Source organism: Dermochelys coriacea, chromosome 17, assembly GCF_009764565.3.
Source record: "Dermochelys coriacea isolate rDerCor1 chromosome 17, rDerCor1.pri.v4, whole genome shotgun sequence".
Taxonomy (NCBI): Eukaryota; Metazoa; Chordata; order Testudines; family Dermochelyidae; genus Dermochelys; species Dermochelys coriacea.
In genome coordinates this window covers 10,384,304-10,403,738 of record NC_050084.1, presented here as the reverse complement: position 1 = coordinate 10,403,738, position 19,435 = coordinate 10,384,304, and the positions used below count along the sequence as shown (strand labels likewise).

The window sequence follows — 19,435 nt, the reverse complement described above, 5'->3', positions numbered from 1 at the left end:
GAGGGGGCAGATTTCATGAGCTTACACTGTACAGATTTCTGTACAGCACAAGACAATTGTGGGTTTACACTCCAGAGGGGGTGTGCATTTCAGTGCTGGGCAATTCCCGAGCTGAATCTCCCTACACAGAGCTGATCTCGGTGTCTGTGTCTTTCTGCACCTGGGTGTGGCCCTACCTGTATGTGTGCTGGAAGAGGCTGGAGGGCCTGGCTCAGCATGGTAGTGTAAGGGAACCCAGACTGGTGGAACCAGCGGGCTAAGTGGTACCCCAGAGGGGGGACAACCCATCACACAAAGTTTCTAGATAAATATGCTATCTGGGTCAGACTCCATGGTGGAGCAGCCTATTACTCCAGCAATGTTTCTTAGAACTGGATTTATTTGCAGAATTAATCAGTACTGGAACCAGAATTGATCCCCAGATAGGGCTCTGCTTAACTCCTCACCATTCACTGAACCCATTACTGTGTCAGATATTGTTAGTCCTTTTTAGCTGTTTTAAAATAGTCCCATCTAATTCACATTTTCCTATGAGAAAGTTAAAATTGCACATAGGAACTAACTTGATTTTCTTGTACCTCCCTTAAGACTATCAAATAACCAGATTGCCTAGCATATTTAGGTCTTTTAACTGGGGGTAGGGGGGCTGGGGGGCACCAAATTTAATTAGGTTGATGGATAAGTTTGAAAAGTGAATGTTATTATGGTTTTCAATTATAAAATGCATGATATCCCAACTAGTCGTTTCAAGTGCAGTTTAGGGAAATCAAGTAAAACCTCAACTGAATATTTTGGAAAATAGGATAAACAATCCTAAATTTAAGAGAAATGCTAAGTTATATAGTTTGCTAGTCCCGATGGATATTTTCAAAGAGGTGGAAAGCAAAATTACAAACGTAACCTGCTCATAGTCAACTCAAAACTTCTGATTAATCTTACATACATGTACATAGTATTAAATGTCACTACAAAATTTTCAATCCAAAAACAAGGGATATTTGTCCATTTTAGAGTCAGCTCTAGTTGTAAAACAAAGATCAGGGATTTTCTTCATATGATTTGGAAGTGAGAAAATTGGCAAGTGTTTGGTCAAAAGACATTGCACATATGCAAAAGAAGTTTTTGAATTTGAATATAATCCAGTTTTCAAGTTCCACTTACCAGCTGTTATGGAGACAAGTACCATACAAATGAAACAAAAATGAAAAAACAGGGTTAAATTCACCTGCGTTGTGAATCCCAGCCAATGGCATTACAGTGACAGTAAGTTTGGCCCACTCTTTCTAATGAGCATCAAACTGGCTATCCTGTCAAAATAAATTGTTTGGCAGGATTTTGAGTAGCTAAGTTAACACTACTAAAACTTTTCTTCCTTCTACATTACCACCAACTGACTTCTAGCAGTTTCAGGTACTGAAGTAGCTTTGTGTGTCCAACCCAGGACATAATAGGAACATTTTCTAGATGCTCTCAGTAAGATGAACATTGAAAACGGTGACAAACATGGCACAGGCTTTACTGCTCATAGAACATTTACAAAGAAGGGCAGGGCCATTGTTATTGACAGTCTCTGCAGATGCAAACTGTGCATCAATGTTATTAGCCATTCCCGTTTCAAAAGGACCTTCGTAACTTATTCCTCTATGAAATCTTAGATTATGGAGTAAAAAAGCAAGGTATGTGGATAACATGAGAATAATATGATTGCAGATTTGTCATTTTATAGAAATAGTACTTAAGTTTAAATAGACCTTCAAAAAAGGTAGATAGATGATTTCTTGGAAAGACATTAAGCACATTCTGTCCCAAATAGTTCCAACTCTTGGAAAAAATTAAAGAAGCAATCTTTAAACAAATTGCGTATGTTCAACTGTTCGAGAGGCTTTCACTTAAGTTTTAAATGACTCATTTATCAAAAATAAGTCTTTGCTACCATCAAGTTCAAGATGTCAAATATTAGTAATTTCACTGACCTGCAAGAGAGTCTCAATCTGTAATAACTGACTAGATTTTAGAGGCTAATATTTAACAGGATTAAAGGTGATATGAGCACTTTCAGTCAGCACACTCCAGTATTTATTACACATACCTCTATCCCCTGCCTCCCATGACTATACGGAATACAATTAACAAATCAATGATCGAGTGTGAGAGGCACCAAAACTGTTTCAGCCACATCTGGAAGGTACTTACAGCTGGAGCAGACACCTGATTTCTTCACTTTAGTTCAGCAATTAGTATATCCACTACACAGAACATGTTGCACTAGCAAATTAATCCTATAGAAGTGGTGCTGACTAAGGTTTCAAAACAGGAGGCGCAGAATTCCTAAGTCACTTAATAGGAGTTGGTTAGATAAATGCTCTAGACTACAAAAGCCTCCTTTAGCTCTCTGCTTCTATACAATTCCCAGTAAAAAAAAATTAAATTTGGGGGTAAGAGATGGGACCGTCTAGCAGTTAAACATTAGAAAGCCAGGAAATTTTAAAAAGTTAAAATATATGCATACAAGTACATGTAGCAGGGTTGTCTGTTCAGTCAGCAGGCCTAGTGGTCTGGCCTTCTGCCTCCAGTCTCTCTTTCTACCCAATGTGTCCTGGACCGAGTCCCAGCTGGGTCAGCTTCCTTGTCCGTAACCCATTGTCCCGTTCATCCCAGGGTTAGGAACAGGGAAATCTGGGCTGGATAGGAAAAGCGTGGAATAGCCAGGATTAGGCCCACCTCCTGCTCACCTTCCCCTGGGCTACTTCCTACCACACGATGCTTCTGTTTGAGGTGTGGCTGCTATTGGGTTAGAGCCCCTTGTTTCAAACCCCCCACAGCCTGGGGCTGATACAGGAGACCCTCCGGTGTTACTGTATGTGGTTCCCCTTATGACACAAACAACTCATCCTATTTACTCCATGCATTCCAAATGGTTTCCCCTCCAGCTTAAAACTTCCTGCCAAACTTGATATGGACAGGGTTAGTTTTGACCAAGCTAGATGGGTCAAAAGTGAATCAATCTTACCACCGTTAAGGTTGAAACTAAGTCTGTTTTCATAACACTAAACTGGAAAACTGAAGAATCTGTGCTTCCTTCTCCAGCTGGGACCCTTAAGAATTTTAGGAGGGGCTTTGATTCATCCTATATCTGGCGAAAGTTCAGTATAAGAATTGAGTAATCAAGGAAATGGATTAGTTTTCCAGTAGAGTTAAACTAGTACAGCCAGGTTTAGATGATCACCATCATCAGAATACTCAAGGAATAATATTATATGTCTCAGAAAATGAAATGTATTCTCCTGAACATTTACTTTTTGGTATCAAGAAAAATTTTATTTTATATTGCTATAGCACCTTTCATCCTGGAGGAACTCAGAGCCCTTTAGGAACTGGATCCCTACAATACCACAGAAAAGCAGGCTGCTCTGGAGTGATGGGTGACAGGCAGGTGGACAACAGGCCTAAAGAACAATACACCAGCGTCAGCAATAGGGGGTAAAGTGGGGGGGGGGACGAACTTTGCCCAAGAAACTTCACATTACAGAGTTGAGACCACCACAACAGAGAGAACATTTACTGTGTCTTAAAGTGATTACTGCATTAAGCTTGCGCATGCTGCATCAATTTCCACATTGTAAGAGCTAACAGGACTGTTTTAGCAGATGTTCAGAAGTAGTGCACTCCACAAACTTATGTAACATTTTACAGAACAAACGAGCTTTATGAAGAATCTTGTGTTTCAACTCACCACATCTAGCTCAGCTTCCTTTTTAAAAACTGAATAAGCCTCTTCGTAGCCATTGGATCTAAGGTAATCCGCTATTGCTCGATTTCTAGACAAAGAAAAAAGATTTAACAGTAAGACATTCTTATCTTAGTCACAGTTCTGAACAGTACTGAAAAACAAGATACAGAACGCATGCGTACAGGTTTTCAAATTGTAACCAATGAGGTAAACCTTGTTCTTCATTGTATTAAGACAGCATCTGCTAACACGACTAAAACCTTCAAACCAACTTTAAAAGCAAACATGGCATACAAAGTTTATGTCAAAACATGACCAGTAAAACAAAAATGCACATTTAGTATGTAGTTTTAAATTCTAGCAAACTTGCTATGATTGAAAAATTCAGTATTTAATAGACAAATTATTACGATAAAGGCCGCTCTTGCTCACTATTTTAATACTCATTATCCCTTTAAGTAAGGATGAAAACGCAGGCCTTAAATACATAAAAGCCACAGTGGTTTAAGAGCGGCTTTTGGTTTAGCTCAAGTAGATTTTGGAGAACAATTTTAAGACAAACCTAAATAAGTGTGCACACCGGGATTTGCGCTGATTTAAATTCGTATCTTAGGTTAAACAGTGCAATTCTCTCAAGTGAACATGTCCCAGGTTTTAGAATACATTGTATCATTCTGTAAAACTAAATGTTTTTAATTGGTAAGTATCCCCGCATATATTTCTGCCACCAGTATACATCATCTTCAAATTACAGGCAAGTTAACATCCTTAAGTAGACAAAAAGAAAAGGAGTACTTGTGGCACCTTAGAGACTAACAAATTTGAGCATAAGCTTTTGTGAGGTACAGCTCACTTCATCGGATGCAGTCTTTTTGCGAACACAGACTAACACGGCTGCTACTCTGAAACCTGTCATTAAGTAGACAAAGTTTCAGACTTACAATCTTTATAACAAACCGAAAGTGACTTAGCAGTAACTAAAAAGGTTCATTATGTACAAGATAATTAAAAAAGGAATTTCTAACATAAAAGGATGCCCTCATGTTCCTCCTTAACACAGTAAGTTGAATTCATGCACCATTATAGATTTTGGGGGGGAGGGGAGAGAAACGTTATTCTTCCATGGTATAACTAACAGAAACCTAGACTATTCTGCAGTATGCGTGTCGAACTGGGGACACTTCCAAATGAAACCGTCTTCCTCATGATCTTTGCCTATATTTTTAGTTTGGTAAAGGACAAGTTTGTCAAGAGTCAAATAACCTAGTCAAAAGGGCAACTCTGACAGGTGATTTCATGAAGTTCGCTGGTGTTGATTTTATTTGGTCAACCAGGGCTAACCTCCTAAAGAAATTTAGATAGCAAGCATTCTGCATCTGTTACAGAGTCTCACTCCATTCTAACTAAAACAGTTAAAATTATCAGGAAGGCTGAAACTCAGTCCTGAATTTGTTTACTTTGCCCTTGAAAGGGTCTCTGAATCAAACTAATCTGCTTCAGTAGCTATAACTGCAGAATTAAAATTTTAAATTAAAATACATTTCACTGGGCTTTAATGTATTTGTCAAATTTAGAACTTTGAATCTGAAGCAGAGGAGCCAGGGCTTGAAATATCCATTTGCCATGAGTGAGTGAAATTTCCCGGGTAAGCATCAAGGCAAGCCAGCAATTTCTGCAACATTCAAGCTGATTACCACTAACATCTTTCGCCTGCAAAACCAAGCTAGAAACTTTAGTGCCTTGCTACTAAGAGACATGTTTAAAAACACGTGATTCCATGTTTTGAATACATTTAGTCAGACCACCTCAGAAAAATACTAACTTAAGAACAACAAACTTTACCTTACTACACATCAGATAACAATACAGCATATATGGACAAGTGTTTAATGAACAGAAATGCTTTTTTTTAAATAAAATAAAAAAATAAAATTCAAAGGTTAAAAACAGATTACTTTATTTCCAAACATCGCAATGCACTTAATTTTAACAAAAATGTCGAACACCTTAGAAACTGGTCTTATCTTGGGTGTGACAACTTTTATTTTAATTAAGTTCTATTTATGGAGGCATTTAATTTTTCAAGCTGTCCTGCTCAGATTTGTTCTAAACTAAGGGCTACAGGAGGACAAAGTGTCTAGATTAGATCATTTTAGAATATAAAAAGCTTATGACATTCACAAGAATAAGACTTTTTGCTGTCAGGAAAGAAACCCAAAAGGCAACAATTTCACCTTTTTTCTTGGTATTACTGCTCTTTCCCCACTATAAATTTTTGAAGGAAATGACCGTATGTTACACTGACAGTGGGGTAGTTGGGTGTACAAACTTCAAGAATCACTTACCACTGTGTGCTATATTCCCCTCACCCATAGGAATGAATGTGTTATGGTTGTTTTTGTTTGTTTGAAAAACAAGGTTCTCTTTATGCAAAAAGATCTAGGACAATAAAAAGGGCCAATACCATCAGAAGCTCAGTGCAGCTCAACAGAGTAAGTAACTAAGTGGCTGTGAGGTTGTTTAACTCAAATGACCTCAAACTCAATATAGCGAGTTTACAAATAAAAAGGGTTAGTTTTCCACAGTACCAGCCTTGAAAACTACCTGGGATCTGAGAGTCAAGCTGAATTCATACCGTCTCATATACAAGTAAATCACTCTCTTAATAAAAGCCTAAAATAGAACACACCTTCACTCTAACCTCTCTTGGATCAGCAGCATTAGGAGCAAACAGTGTAAAAAAAAACCCCATACCACCTCCACTTTTTATTGACTAAAAGAAGCAGAACTTTTCAATATACACAGGGACCAGATCTATATCGTAAAGCAGTTCCATTTTTACATAGGTTTCAGAGTAGCAGCCGTGTTAGTCTGTATTCGCAAAAAGAAAAGGAGGACTTGTGGCACCTTAGAGACTAAAATTTATTTGAGCGTAAGCTTTCGTGAGCTACAGCTCACTTCATCAGATGCATCTGATGAAGTGAGCTGTAGCTCACGAAAGCTTATGCTCTAATAAATTTGTTAGTCTCTAAGGTGCCACAAGTACTCCTTTTTACATAGTCACTTTTCTGAGTAGACCCACACTTTTAAATAAATTTAATATTTATTTATTTATTTAAAGTGTGGGTCTACTCAAAAAAGTGACTATGATGGATGGATGGATATTCCTTTCCCAGGTATGCACTAATATTCAGAAAGTCTAATCCAGTACTTGTAAGGCGCTCAAGATGTCATTTACATGTGTGCAGTAACTCAAGCAACAATAGAATGTCCAAGTCCTCAGTTTGTCTCCCATTATTAGGGACTCAGTTTCCTTGAATGCATACCAATGTGTTACTGTAAAGCTGCTTATGCTTAAGATGGCATCTTTTTGTTCACTGAAGAACTAAGGGCACTTAAAGTATTCCAAGGCTTTAGACCAATTCCGGTTGTTGTTTTTTTTTTAAGTGATAAAACCACAAATCTCACCTCACATTTAACTTTAAAAATCTTAAATAAGAAGTCACTTGCAATCTCAACCTCTCTTCTACTGTCTTCATCCTACCTCTTCTTGTCAAAGAAGTTCAGGGCCAGAGATAAACCCGGCAATTCTATGGCTAACCCAAAATATATACGAATAGGTTTCTCCACTGAAAAAAAGTGTGAAAGCCAATTCCTTTTAAAATCCAAAAACTTGTTGCCAGAATCTTTTCATAAAGAAGAATTCATTTAAACTAAATGGTTCAAACTAAAGCCAGGTCAGTCAGAGGTTCTCTCATAGCATACTGCTTTACAGCCAGGGCTTTGTCAAGCTTGACCTTGAAAACCTCTAAGGAAGGAGATTCCACCACCTCCCTAGGTAACCCATTCCAGGGCTTCATCACCCGCCTAGTGAAAAAGTTTTTCCTAATATCCAACCTAAACCAGTGGACGTTTCACTCCTTTCAACTAGCACTACTTTACAAAATAGCTTATTTGTCAAGAAGGTAATTAAAAATGTTGAGCAGCAATAATAAATTGCGCAATTTACAAAAAGATTCCTGCTAACTGCCAGCACTACTACAGAGCTCCACACTTGTATTATCGGACAACCAGTCTGTGTTTTCCAATCACCTGAGCAGTGAAAACCTGAGCAAATACACATCTGAAGACTCAAATGAAACAAATGTGTCCAGTAATAAGGTGCCAACTTTAGGATTATTTGAATACAAGACGGTTTGGTTATGTTTAGAAGAGTCAGACAGTTAAGACTTTACAAAAAAAAAGTGATCAGTAGTTTGGATGGTAAATCAGAAGCCCCGCAATGACCAACGGAAGGCAGTCATTGTTTCTGTGAAGGTTAAGATCTCCTCCTTTTGCCCAGTGTTTATATACTGGCTCTTGAATCTCAACTAAGGCAAGTTACTGACATCATCAATATGGTCTCATTGGGGTAGGTTAACAACAGAGAACCTGCAACAGTCAAATGCTATAGGATGGCGTACTGAACGAACCGGGAGTGGAATGCGCTACACTCCACAGTGCATCACTAAATACCACCAACAGTAGCAAGCTCAATTCTTTTGGGAACATAAGAATCTTGGTAACTACGTTTTACTATCATTATGCAGTGTACCAACATTTATTTCTCACAAAAATCAAAAAAATTGGAGGACTGCACTTGTCCAGTAACAAGTCTTTACAAAAACTTTCAAAGGAGGAGTGTATGCTACTAATTCCTCTAGCTGAATTAAAGAACTTTCAAAAAACATTTCACGTCATTAAGTCTTCTTTAATATGTGAATAGTTAATATTTAGTGCTTAAAAGAGCACTTTGAAATACTTTCCTTAACTGAAGCAGCAACCTCTAAAAATACAAATGTTTTACACCTCACACCTGTTAACAGGCCTAAACAAAGATTCTTCCCAAAAAAAAAAAAAAAAAAAAAAAAAAATGAAGAGGGGCCCCCAAAATACTTCTTACAAGGTTTTCACCTAAAATATCATCATGGAAGACAAGCTTTTTAAAAAGAATCAGTGGGATCCTCTCTCTTTCCAGCTCTCGCACACACATTTCTCCCCAACACAATAAACCATGTACCAAAATTTCTTTTAACTACCTTCCCTTATAAACTACTGGGCCGGTAGACATTTCCAAGTTCCTCCCCAAACTCTACAGTCAGCTTTCCCCAGTTCCTCTGAATTCCCCATCCCTGTTCATTCTCTAGGATCTTCATCACATCCCCATCTTCCCGTTAAAAATACCTCTTCCCTTAGGCATTTATTCTAGGCATCAACCCACTGTCTGTATTCAGAAAGAACCATCGACCCCCTCCCAATATTTCCTACTCCCCATATGCAAAACTCACGGATCTCTGACCTCTCTACCATCTTCAGGCCATCCCTCTTCTAAAGAAGCCCCAAGTGCCTTGTCAACTAAATTATCCACACAGATTGTCTCATTATCCCCACCTTCCTGTTCATGTATTTGTTCCTTGAAGTGCTGGCTTCTAGTAACCAAAAGACAATATTTTAATTCTAGATGTGGTCAGGAAGTCTTTCCTGCCTCACTTATCCCCAGCCCTTTCATAAACAGTGCTATTAATACCTGCATAACCCTTCATTAAAAAGAAAATTAATAGTTCACATGCCGTTTTAGTACATCAGGGTTTTGCCTCACTTAAAATTACTTTAGTACAATAAAACAGGAAGAAATGGCATGTGAATATTACTTATTTTTATATTAAGGGGATGTACTGACACTGAGGAGATACCTATGAGGGTAAAATGGAAGCAGAGAGTCCAAGATCAGACAGTAAGACACCAAAAAAGCCAGGATAAGAATGCTAGGGTCCTGACTCCCAATCAGTTTTCATTCTTTTACCAAGCTTTATTTTATTTTTAACAAGGCAAAATTCCTCCAACTTCTCCCTTCCCTTTTTATAACGGGGGGAGGTAGTTCAATCCATGCATTCATGAGCCATTTAAACACTTTAGGCTGTCGTCCATCAACAACTGGGGCATTGTGCTAAACCAAACCAACTCCTGTTTGCACCCACCATTTAAAAACATCCCATTGTAGTCTACTGCAAAAGCACACATGCAGAAGAGTATGCACAGAAGACCAGTCATAGTTTATCATGTGACAATTGCCTGTCCCCCACATTGAACTGACACCATATTTGTCTCATCTTTTAAGTAGAACTTTCATTTAGAAGAGGATGTAGGGAGGCAGGAGTAAGCTGCTTCTGTACTCCCAGGGCCATGTGCCTCAGGGCCAACAGGAACCCTGCTGACTAGATCCATACCAGGCCAGAATGGTGGTAGAGCGGCAGGAGATACACCAGCATCTGCTCAAGACACTTCCTTCCTTACCTTTTATTCCCCCCTATTAAAACAAGGAACTTGAAGAAATTAATACAAAATGAGTCCATCAGAAGTCTCTCCATGACTAACTCCCCCTCTCTTTCATTGACAGGGGACAGAGACTAAGGGTGACAGTGGAAATTGGAAAATAGGTTATTTATTGTTAACTCCAATGACGAATCAGAGTGGATCAGGGACAGATTGCAAGAAGAGTATCATTTATTTTATGTCTGGAAACTAAAGAGACTTAGCAACACTATACATTTATCATCCTTTTACTTGCACTGTACTTGTATTTCTCATTCCACACACCTGCATATTGTTTTTACTCTGTTTACATTGGTCCTGCAGAACTTAACATGTGCTTGCTAGACATCACAAACAGAATACAGAGCAAATATTTTAAAGTTCTAAACTTCAATATTTTATTCCTATGTACTTTGAACAGGTTACATCTAATTTAACAAGTCATTCCTGTGCCAAAAACCAAAGCTTCCAGTTTCAGCCTCACTATAAAAGTTTTAAAAGACTATTTCAAATAATTTGTTACGTTTTCCCTCCTCCAGCCTACCATTCCTGAACTCCTATCCTTAAACACCCAAGTTTATACCAGCAAGTTCTTTGCTAGTATAACCAAAGTACAGATGTACAGACAGATCATAAAAAGGTAATTCATGGAAACTTAACTGAAGTAGAACAAATACGTGAAGAGCCATTTCATGGAATCAAACTGGAAAAGAAAGATCAGCGTTTCTTTGGAAGGCTGATGAAATAAGAACCAAGAGTAAGCGAAGGTTACTTTTGCTATTTTAAATAAATATTGTAAAAAAAATACTTACAGTTCATCTCGTTGCCTCTGTGACAGCACCATGGTGACTGATGGCAGGCTAACGTGATTCAGTTGTGGCTGCCTCCTCAAGATTAAAAAAAACACCTTGTGAATCCTGGATCCAAAATTCAGTCTGCCACAGAGCAGCTTCAACCAAAAGGAAAAATGTTTCTCCACACGTGAAATCCAACAGGAAATCTGGAGGCATTCAACAGGGAAGGTTCATTCCATCTAGAAGGGGAAAAAAAATACATTTTCCTTTTGAAAAGGTTTATGAACCCATTTGAAGCCGTTTTGGAGTCACATGAACATCTACACCCCCAGGTTAGAATACTGAAAATGGATAAGTGTGTGTGCACACTACTGCATTCTTCCCACATTAATTTTTCTGACTTGCACCCTTGCAAGTTTTCTCCACCTCTCAGAAGAGAAGTCTGGATAGGCTACAGCGGTCTCCTTCAATCTTTAGTAGCTTTCCCCACAACAGTCTCCATAACTCTAATGATGTACATCTCCACATCACATTGTGAAGTGAAGATTTCCCAATTACTTTAGTCCATTTCAGTTTGCAACATCCGGCACAGAGGAGGACTAATGATCTGAACCATTTTGGTACTGCCAGTTTCTCCCAAATTCAAGGATGGACTTTAAGACAAAGTGCCTCTGAATTAAAGCTACAAAGCTATTGACTGCACTCAGTAAGCATTTAGGCCAAAGACTACAACATGAAAAAGCAGTATTAATATGAGATTTTAAGCCTGTCATGGTACTTGTACACCATCCAAAAAAATTCACTAGAATTTCCACTGTAACGTGGACTAATCATCTGCTAAACATATCTTTAAAAAGGTAAATATTAGTACTAAGTCTTCACCCAGCCATTAAGTTTTAAAATAGATTTTTAAAATCTGACCAGGTAGTATAATTCTTGGTGTTCTGGGTTACCTTAATTAAAGATTGTTGCTTTAACTGTACTAAGGTGCATCTTGCAAACAGTATGCAGTCACTTATGACAGTATTTTCAAATTCATTCTCAATATTATCTTCAAAATCTAAATCTTTACAGTGGTAGGATGAGTCATGGCATAAGTTTTGCTTTTCACCACTTAAACTTATCCTATGCAGTACTGGAATTTTAATATCCTCAGTGCACAGAATACTTTTGCTGGATGGTTATGATCAGATTTGGACCAGGAGTTGCCATTTGAATCACTTTAACACAGCTTCCCCTGCAGTTCCAGTGATCTTCCATGCTCCAGGTTCTGTTGTGCAAACAGCAATATCATTATGAGCAAGCCAGGAACCTGCATCACTGCCTATTTTTTGCATGCACTTGACAAGTGTCTTTCTGTACCACACCATTTACTCAGTCCTCTGAAGAACAAAGCAGACTGACCAAACAAGTGAGTGATTTTTAGGAATAGAGTAAAATGTGAAAATAAAAATGTTACGGTACTTCTGTGCTCACTTGACCTTGCATTTGGAATATTTATATTTAATAAAAACAGTTTAATCCAGAATTTTAGTAAGAAGCCTGTTCAAAGCAGACAGTGTTCTTTTATACACCAAACTCATACTTTAGTCCACATCCTCAAAAGCTAGATTTAGGAATAGTGCTTTAAAAATGTTCAGCTGTTATCACATGCTTAACACCACTTGGCTATCCATTGCGGACACAGGGAAGATGTGCTTTGAAGTCTAGGCTTAAGTTATTTGTATTATGGTGGAGCCTAGGTGCTCCTCTGTGCTAGGCATTGTGTACACAGTATTACACTGTCCCGGTCCCTAAAAGCTTACAATTTCAACAAACAAGACTGACTAATTTGCTTGACCCCATCCACAATACCAGTCAAACATGTTTTTCATGAACTAGCTGAAACAGTGTTGTGGGAGCTGACTGTATGGACTCCATGCCACCAGCAAGAGGCAGCAAAGATGACTGCCTCTTCACTTAGTTTTGTGCCTGTGCCTTGCTTCATGGTATGGGTTGTTACAAAAGATTGTTACAAGGAGGAGGGAGAAAAATTGTTGTTCTTAACCTCTGAGGACAGGACAAGAAGCAACGGGCTTACATTGCAGCAAGGCTGGATGATAGGAAAAGCTTCCTAACTGTCAGACTGGTTAAGAACTTGAATAAATTGCCTAAGCAGGTTGTAGAATCTCCATCACTGGGGATTTTTAAGAGCAGGTTGGACAAACCCCTGTTAGGGATGGTCTAGATCGGGGTAGGCAACCTTTGGCACATAAGCTGATTTTCAGTGGCACTCACACTGCCCAGGTCCTGGCCACCAGTCCGGGGGACTCTGCATTTTAAATTTAATTTTAAACAAGCTTCTTAAACATTAAAACCTTATTTACTTTACATACAATAGTTTAGTTATATATTCTAGACTTATAGAAAGAGACCTAAAAAGTTAAATGTATTCGTGGCACGCAAAACTTTAAATTAGAGTGAATAAATGAAGACTCTGCACACCACCACTGAAAGGTTGCCAACCCCTGGTCTAGATAATACTTAGTCCTGCCTTGAGTGCAGGGGATTGGACTAGATGACCTTGAGGTCTCTTCCAGTTCTATGAAGTTAAAATGTAGCCTTTGAAGACTGACCTTTCGCAGTACAGGAAAGAAGTGGTATTCAAGGCTTGTGGGATTTTTTCTGGAGGCGGGGAGGGAGGGGGACAATATGTAATACAAAACCATTGTCCCTTGAATTGACTAGAAAAGGTGCTCTCTAGTGGGCAATGCTGCCAGACCTTTGGGCATTCCAAACCACCACTTAGCCTTGCAATGGCTCTTTGGGTTTAAGAGTAAAGACCTAGACACTTATCTAGTTTATAGCACTCTAGTTGAAAACTGCAAAACAAAGTATTCTAAATACAAATACAATCATTGCCCACAATGAAAGAATCCACTTGTTTCTGAAATACACTATTCATACTCTAACCTGTAGTACTAAAGGCAGACAGAAATATTGCTGACAAGCTGATGATATACCCATTCAACCGGCTACAGAAATCAGGCTCCACATGCAACTCTAACAGCTGGCTGCCAAGAAGCTCAACCACCTAAACTTCAAATAATGGGATACCAACAGTGCATTAAAACTTTAGATGCTAGCTCATATATTAAGAAAATATAAACTTTAACACTCATTCAACCTAGCAAAAAGATTAAAGCTACCTGATGCAGACTTATTTAAATTCAGCATTCCAGATACATGCAGAGTCTATACTACAAAAGGTTTTCTCCATCTACACCTACAATTTAAGTGTAAACCCTAGATTCTGGATTAATAGAAATAAAATGCAATAAGCAGTCCCTATATTCATACCAGGTATTTCAGTATATTGCACAAATACTACTAACTCCTTGAACAATAAAGTCATGACCCAATATTTTGCCAGACAAAATTTTACATCTAGGAACTACAACCCTGTTTTTGTCACACTAGTTGATGTGATTCACTGTTTAGGGAGGAAGCAGTTAGCAGGCTATCACTCTCAATTTTTCAGAAGGGAACCGCACAGCTGTGTGTGTGTGTGTGTGTGTGTGTGTGTGTGTGTGTGTGTGTGTGTGTGTGTGTGTGTGTGTGTGTGTGTGTGTGTGTGTGTGTGTGTGTGTGTATATAAATCTCCCCTCTGTTTTTTCCACCAAACGCATCCGATGAAGTGAGCTGTAGCTCACGAAAGCTTATGCTCTAATAAATTGGTTAGTCTCTAAGGTGCCACAAGTACTCCTTTTCTTTTTGCGAATACAGACTAACACGGCTGCTACTCTGAAACCTGCAAAAAAGAAGGGTGTCCCTCAAAGTCAGAATTTGATTTGCTTATAAAAACTCAGTAATACCAAGTCAAAAATGATGTAAATGGAAAGCAAACAAATTGGAGCTAGTGTCATTAATACCAAAACTAAAAAATTAGGTTACTTTTAAATAAAAATCTAGTGAAATATGCTCTATACACACACACACACACACTTTATTGAAACAGTAATGATTATGAAGCTTATGATTATGCATTTCCAGTAGGGATAAGGAGGTTTTAGTACCCAAGGCACTGGTGAGACCTCACCTAGAATACTGTGTGCAGTTCTGGTCTCCCATGTTTAAAAAGGATGAATTCAAACTGGAGCAGGTACAGAGAAGGGCTACTAGGCTGATCCGAGGAATGGAAAACTTGTCTTATGAAAGGAGACTTAAGGAGCTTGGCTTGTTTAGCCTAACTAAAAGAAGGTTGAGGGGAGATATGATTGCTCTCTATAAATATATCAGAGGGATAAATACAGGAGAGGGAGAGGAATTATTTAAGCTCAGCACCAATGTGGACACAAGAACAAATGGGTATAAACTGGCCACCAGGAAGTTTAGACTTGAAATCAGACCAAGGTTTTTAACCATCAGAGGAGTGAAGTTTTGGAATAGCCTTCCAAGGGAAGCAGTGGGGGCAAAAGATCTATCTGGTTTTAAGATTCTACTTGATAAGTTTATGGAGGAGATGGTATGATGGGATAATGGGATTTTGGTAAGTAATTGATCTTTAAATATTCAGGGTAAATAGGACTAATCCCCTGAGATGGAATATTAGATGGATGGGATCTGAGTTCCCAGCAAAGAATTTTCTGTAGTATCTGGCTGGTGAATCTTGCCCATATGCTCAGGGTTTGGCTGATTGCCATATTTGGGGTCGGGAAGGAATTTTCATCCAGGGCAGATTGGAGGTGGCCCTGGAGGTTTTTCACCTTCCTCTGTAGCATGGGTGACTTGAGGGAGGCTTCTCTGCTCCTTGAAGTCTTTAAACCATGATTTGAGGACTTCAATAGCTCAGACATAGGTGAGGTTTTTCGTAGGAGTGGGTGGGTGAGATTCTGTGGCCTGCGCTGTGCAAGAGGTTGGACTAGATGATCAGAATGGTCCCTTCCGACCTTAGTATCTATGAATCTATGTTTTAGGAAGCTTCTTTTGATGCAGTTCTACCATACACGTAGAATGTAATATTAAAGATGTGTGATTTTTGTAGCACTGATAACTGCCTCTCCTCCTTTCCTCCTGCACACACCTCCCACCAGTGTGTTGTGGTAAAAGCTATGGAACATCATGCGGCGATGATGCAATCATTCTGCCCATGTCATGGACTCCAAATGCCCTATGCAACTCTAGATCAACTAGCTGACTATTAAGTTAGGTCCTCTCTATACTAAGAGACAATGTCTAGGTTTACCTGGACAAGAGCATGGATATGAATCCAGTTGCAAAACCTTGTATTTCCACAAAGATAGCCAAATTACATTAAAATGTGGTTAAACTGAAATATATAAACAGGGCTTTAGATCCAGTAGGCTTTCTGGCCAAAATGGCCCTGTGGGGTACATACACATCCTGAAAAATTCATAAAGAGATTCTGTTGTTTCTAAACTGGAAGTTACTTCACATATAAGGAACAAGCATTACTCACACATCTAAGAACGCTAATCCCTTGATATCAGCTTTGAAACCTACCAGTACTTCCCCTGAATGTATTCATTTACATATAGATCTTGAACCATCATACCAAATTTTCATGTAGTTTGGAAACAACAAGTTACATTTCATCTCTGAAAATTTAGTAAAAAACTGAAGGAAGAGTCAAGTGAAACAGCCTTCATACTATCAAAAAAACAAAAACCACTAACTAGAACCAGGAGCTTGATTTTCTGAAATGTTGATTCCTTCTCTCTCAATGGAGAATGTGAGCTATAGGTGCTCTACAACTATGAGCGCTAAGGGGGGGGAAGAACCACCACAATAAGGCCCGAAGTTCTATTTCTTCTAATGGTCACATTAATAACTTGTGCATCAGAGATAGCAGTATAGTTTTCGGCACAGTGACCCATCACTTGCCTTGAAGGGACCATCTACAGGGAAAGCATAGACTGATCTCCATACCTAGTGTACAAAGCTGGCAAGGGAGATTAGGATGGTGGTTTTTGTAATGTGACAACAGTCCACTAAGAACCAGATCTGATTAGACGACAATTGTTTTCAGTCACTACAAACAAGCTAGATCTGAACTGTGACCTAGAAGTGGAAAAATGTTATTAACCCACCAGAACTATCAGTTTCTGTCAACACCACTGCTTTAAAACTGTTTGTATGCATGTCTTGGTGAAAGTTTATAGTAAAATTACGTTAGTTCTCCTTGATTTGCCTTCTGATTCAGACAATCTGAGTCCTTTCAGCAGATGGCTAGTTTTGTTTTCTCAGATTAAGTCTTATTTAGATGGGCTGAACCAAGTTAAAAGACTCAAATATCTTCATACTGCAGTTAAATGGTATTCAGCCGAGTGGCATTTATACCAAGTTGTTTAATTTTAAGTAAGATGTGCAAAAACCTGTCTTAGTTGTGAAAGTCAATTCCAAAGACACTACACAAGAAATATGGTAATGTTCCAGCCACAAGTTACAGTCAACGTCATCATTAAGGAGTCAAACTGGAGACAGCTCAGCCCTACAGTGTGCTTAACAGTGAGATGCTGCTGATATAATGCAGTAGGCCAGAGTAAGGTCATATGTTGGTTCCACCAAAATGAGTTTCACAGCTGGCCGGGGGTAAAAGTGTGTGTAACAACATAATTCACTCCAACAGGTTTTACACACACATTCATTTTATGAATTGCCTACTTAATCTGTTTAGACATCTTGCAGGATTTAAGAATCCAGAACTCTGTTTTTAATAACTCAGTCTAGGCAAATGGAAGCATCAATAAGCCAAAACTCCTCTTCTCGCTTGGACCAGGATACTGTCAGAGCCCAATAATCATACTTCAAGACACTGGGACTTCTAAGCCCATTTTTATCTATACCAAATAGCATCATGGTGCCAATGCTTTTTCAACAGTTTCAGATTCAGTAATCCTATCACCCAACCCAGACACCTAAAATCCCTAGTGCATCAGAAAGAAACAACGTTCTGTCAGCAAGGATAGTGCAAACTGGCTTTTTCACCATGGTACCGCCTGCAAGCGCCACTGAGTCTTCACATCTCTGGTATAGGCCTTTGCTAGTAGATTCTGGGGTTCTTTATGTAAAGAACCTGGAACCAATGCCAGATTACATATGCAAATACAAGATGTATACAAACCGTGAAAACACATGTGCAAGAGGTAAAGCTTAATTTACTTAGTAAGATAAGTTCCTGGTAAAAGAATGGTTTTGACTTCCTCTTATTTCTGTTTTAGGCATTATTACAGGAAGCGTGGATATTAAGTGCTCTGCTGTGCAAACAGTGCCATTTCTCGCAAATGAATGAAGGCTTTATCTAATTTGACATTCAAACAGCTAAGGAAACTCCAGCAAGGCTAACATTAAGAACATAAGAACTGCCATACTGGATCAGACCAAAAGGTCCATCTAGCCCAGTATCCTGTCTTCTGACAATGGCCAATGCTGGGTTCCCCAGAGGGAATGAACAGAACAGGTAATCAAGTGATCCATGCCCTGTCGCCCATTCCCAGCTTCTGGCAAACAGAGGCTTAGGACACTGTCCCTGTCCATCCTGGCTAATAGCCAATTCTTCCCACTTCACTAAAGGGCTGAAAGCACCTTATGAAAACTAAAATATGTTCCTCTTCCCTCATTACTAAGATCATGCTCATGAACAGGATCTTATAAAATTCACCTGTTTATTCCTTATCCTGTTAACGTCAACAGCTTACTCAGATAACATCTTGTTGTCACTGAGTCACCCTCTGATGCTCTGGAGCTACTCCATATGAAGCCAGTCAGGACTCTGGGGGAGCCTCCTCTCTCTGAGCAGACTCCAGGGCACTTGTTTTCAAGGTTTTACACAGCTTTGACCTTCCTGAGTCTGACCTCTGAGCATTCAGCATCCCCTTCCACACCGCACGCTTCCCACAGCGAGTCAGCACAGGCGGGGCTCCTGGAGAAGCCAGTGGGTCCTGCACCCCAATTCTGCAGTCAGATGTGACTCTCAGCCAGCCAGTAAAACAGAAGGTTTATTAGACAGGAACACAGTCCAAAACAGAGTCTGTAGGTACAGAAACCGGACCCCTAAGTCAGGGGCCACCTTGGGGCCAGGGAGGCCAGACCCCAGGGGTCTGGGCCTCGTTCTCTTTCCTTACCAAGCTCCAGACTGAAACTCTCCAGCTCTCTCTCACCTTTGTCTCTTTCCCAGGCCAGGAGGCCACTTGATCTCTTTGTTCTCCAAACACTTTCAGTTGGCACCTTTGCAGAGGAGGGGCCCAGGCCATCAGGTGCCAGGAGACAGGGTGTCGTCCATTCTCTGTGCAGACACCATCACACTGGCCCTCTAGGGCTCGGCAATAATCACACCCCCTTATCCCACCACCTAAGAACTGCACAGGGGAAACTGAGGCACACCCTTATCCCACACAGTATTCAGAGAAAACATTAACATTCCCACTTCGTCACACTTGCAAACAGAAGATTAAACTGAAATAGACTAAGGAGAAGATGCTTTTTCATGCAAATGTACGTTTTTCTTCATTTACTATAAAGAACAATATAAACAAGCAGGATATTAAAACTGAGACATTCC

General features: G+C 39.4%; 1 protein-coding gene across 4 annotated transcripts in view; it reads right to left on the bottom strand.

Moving 5' to 3' along the window:
• The window catches only part of PAFAH1B1 (platelet activating factor acetylhydrolase 1b regulatory subunit 1), a 64,461-nt gene that overhangs the window by 24,652 nt on the left and 20,374 nt on the right, over positions 1–19,435 (bottom strand). For 3 of the 4 annotated variants that reach the window (XM_038375543.2, XM_038375544.1, XM_038375545.2), the window contains exons 2-3: positions 10,894–11,114; positions 3,734–3,818 (exon numbers count right to left, since the gene is read on the bottom strand). In XM_038375543.2, the coding sequence (XP_038231471.1) occupies positions 3,734–3,818; positions 10,894–10,925 (117 nt within the window). In that variant the 5' untranslated portion in view covers positions 10,926–11,114. Of the gene's footprint in view, positions 1–3,733; positions 3,819–10,741; positions 10,786–10,893; positions 11,115–19,435 lie in introns of those variants that run through there. The other variant, XM_043499157.1, reaches the window with a different exon arrangement.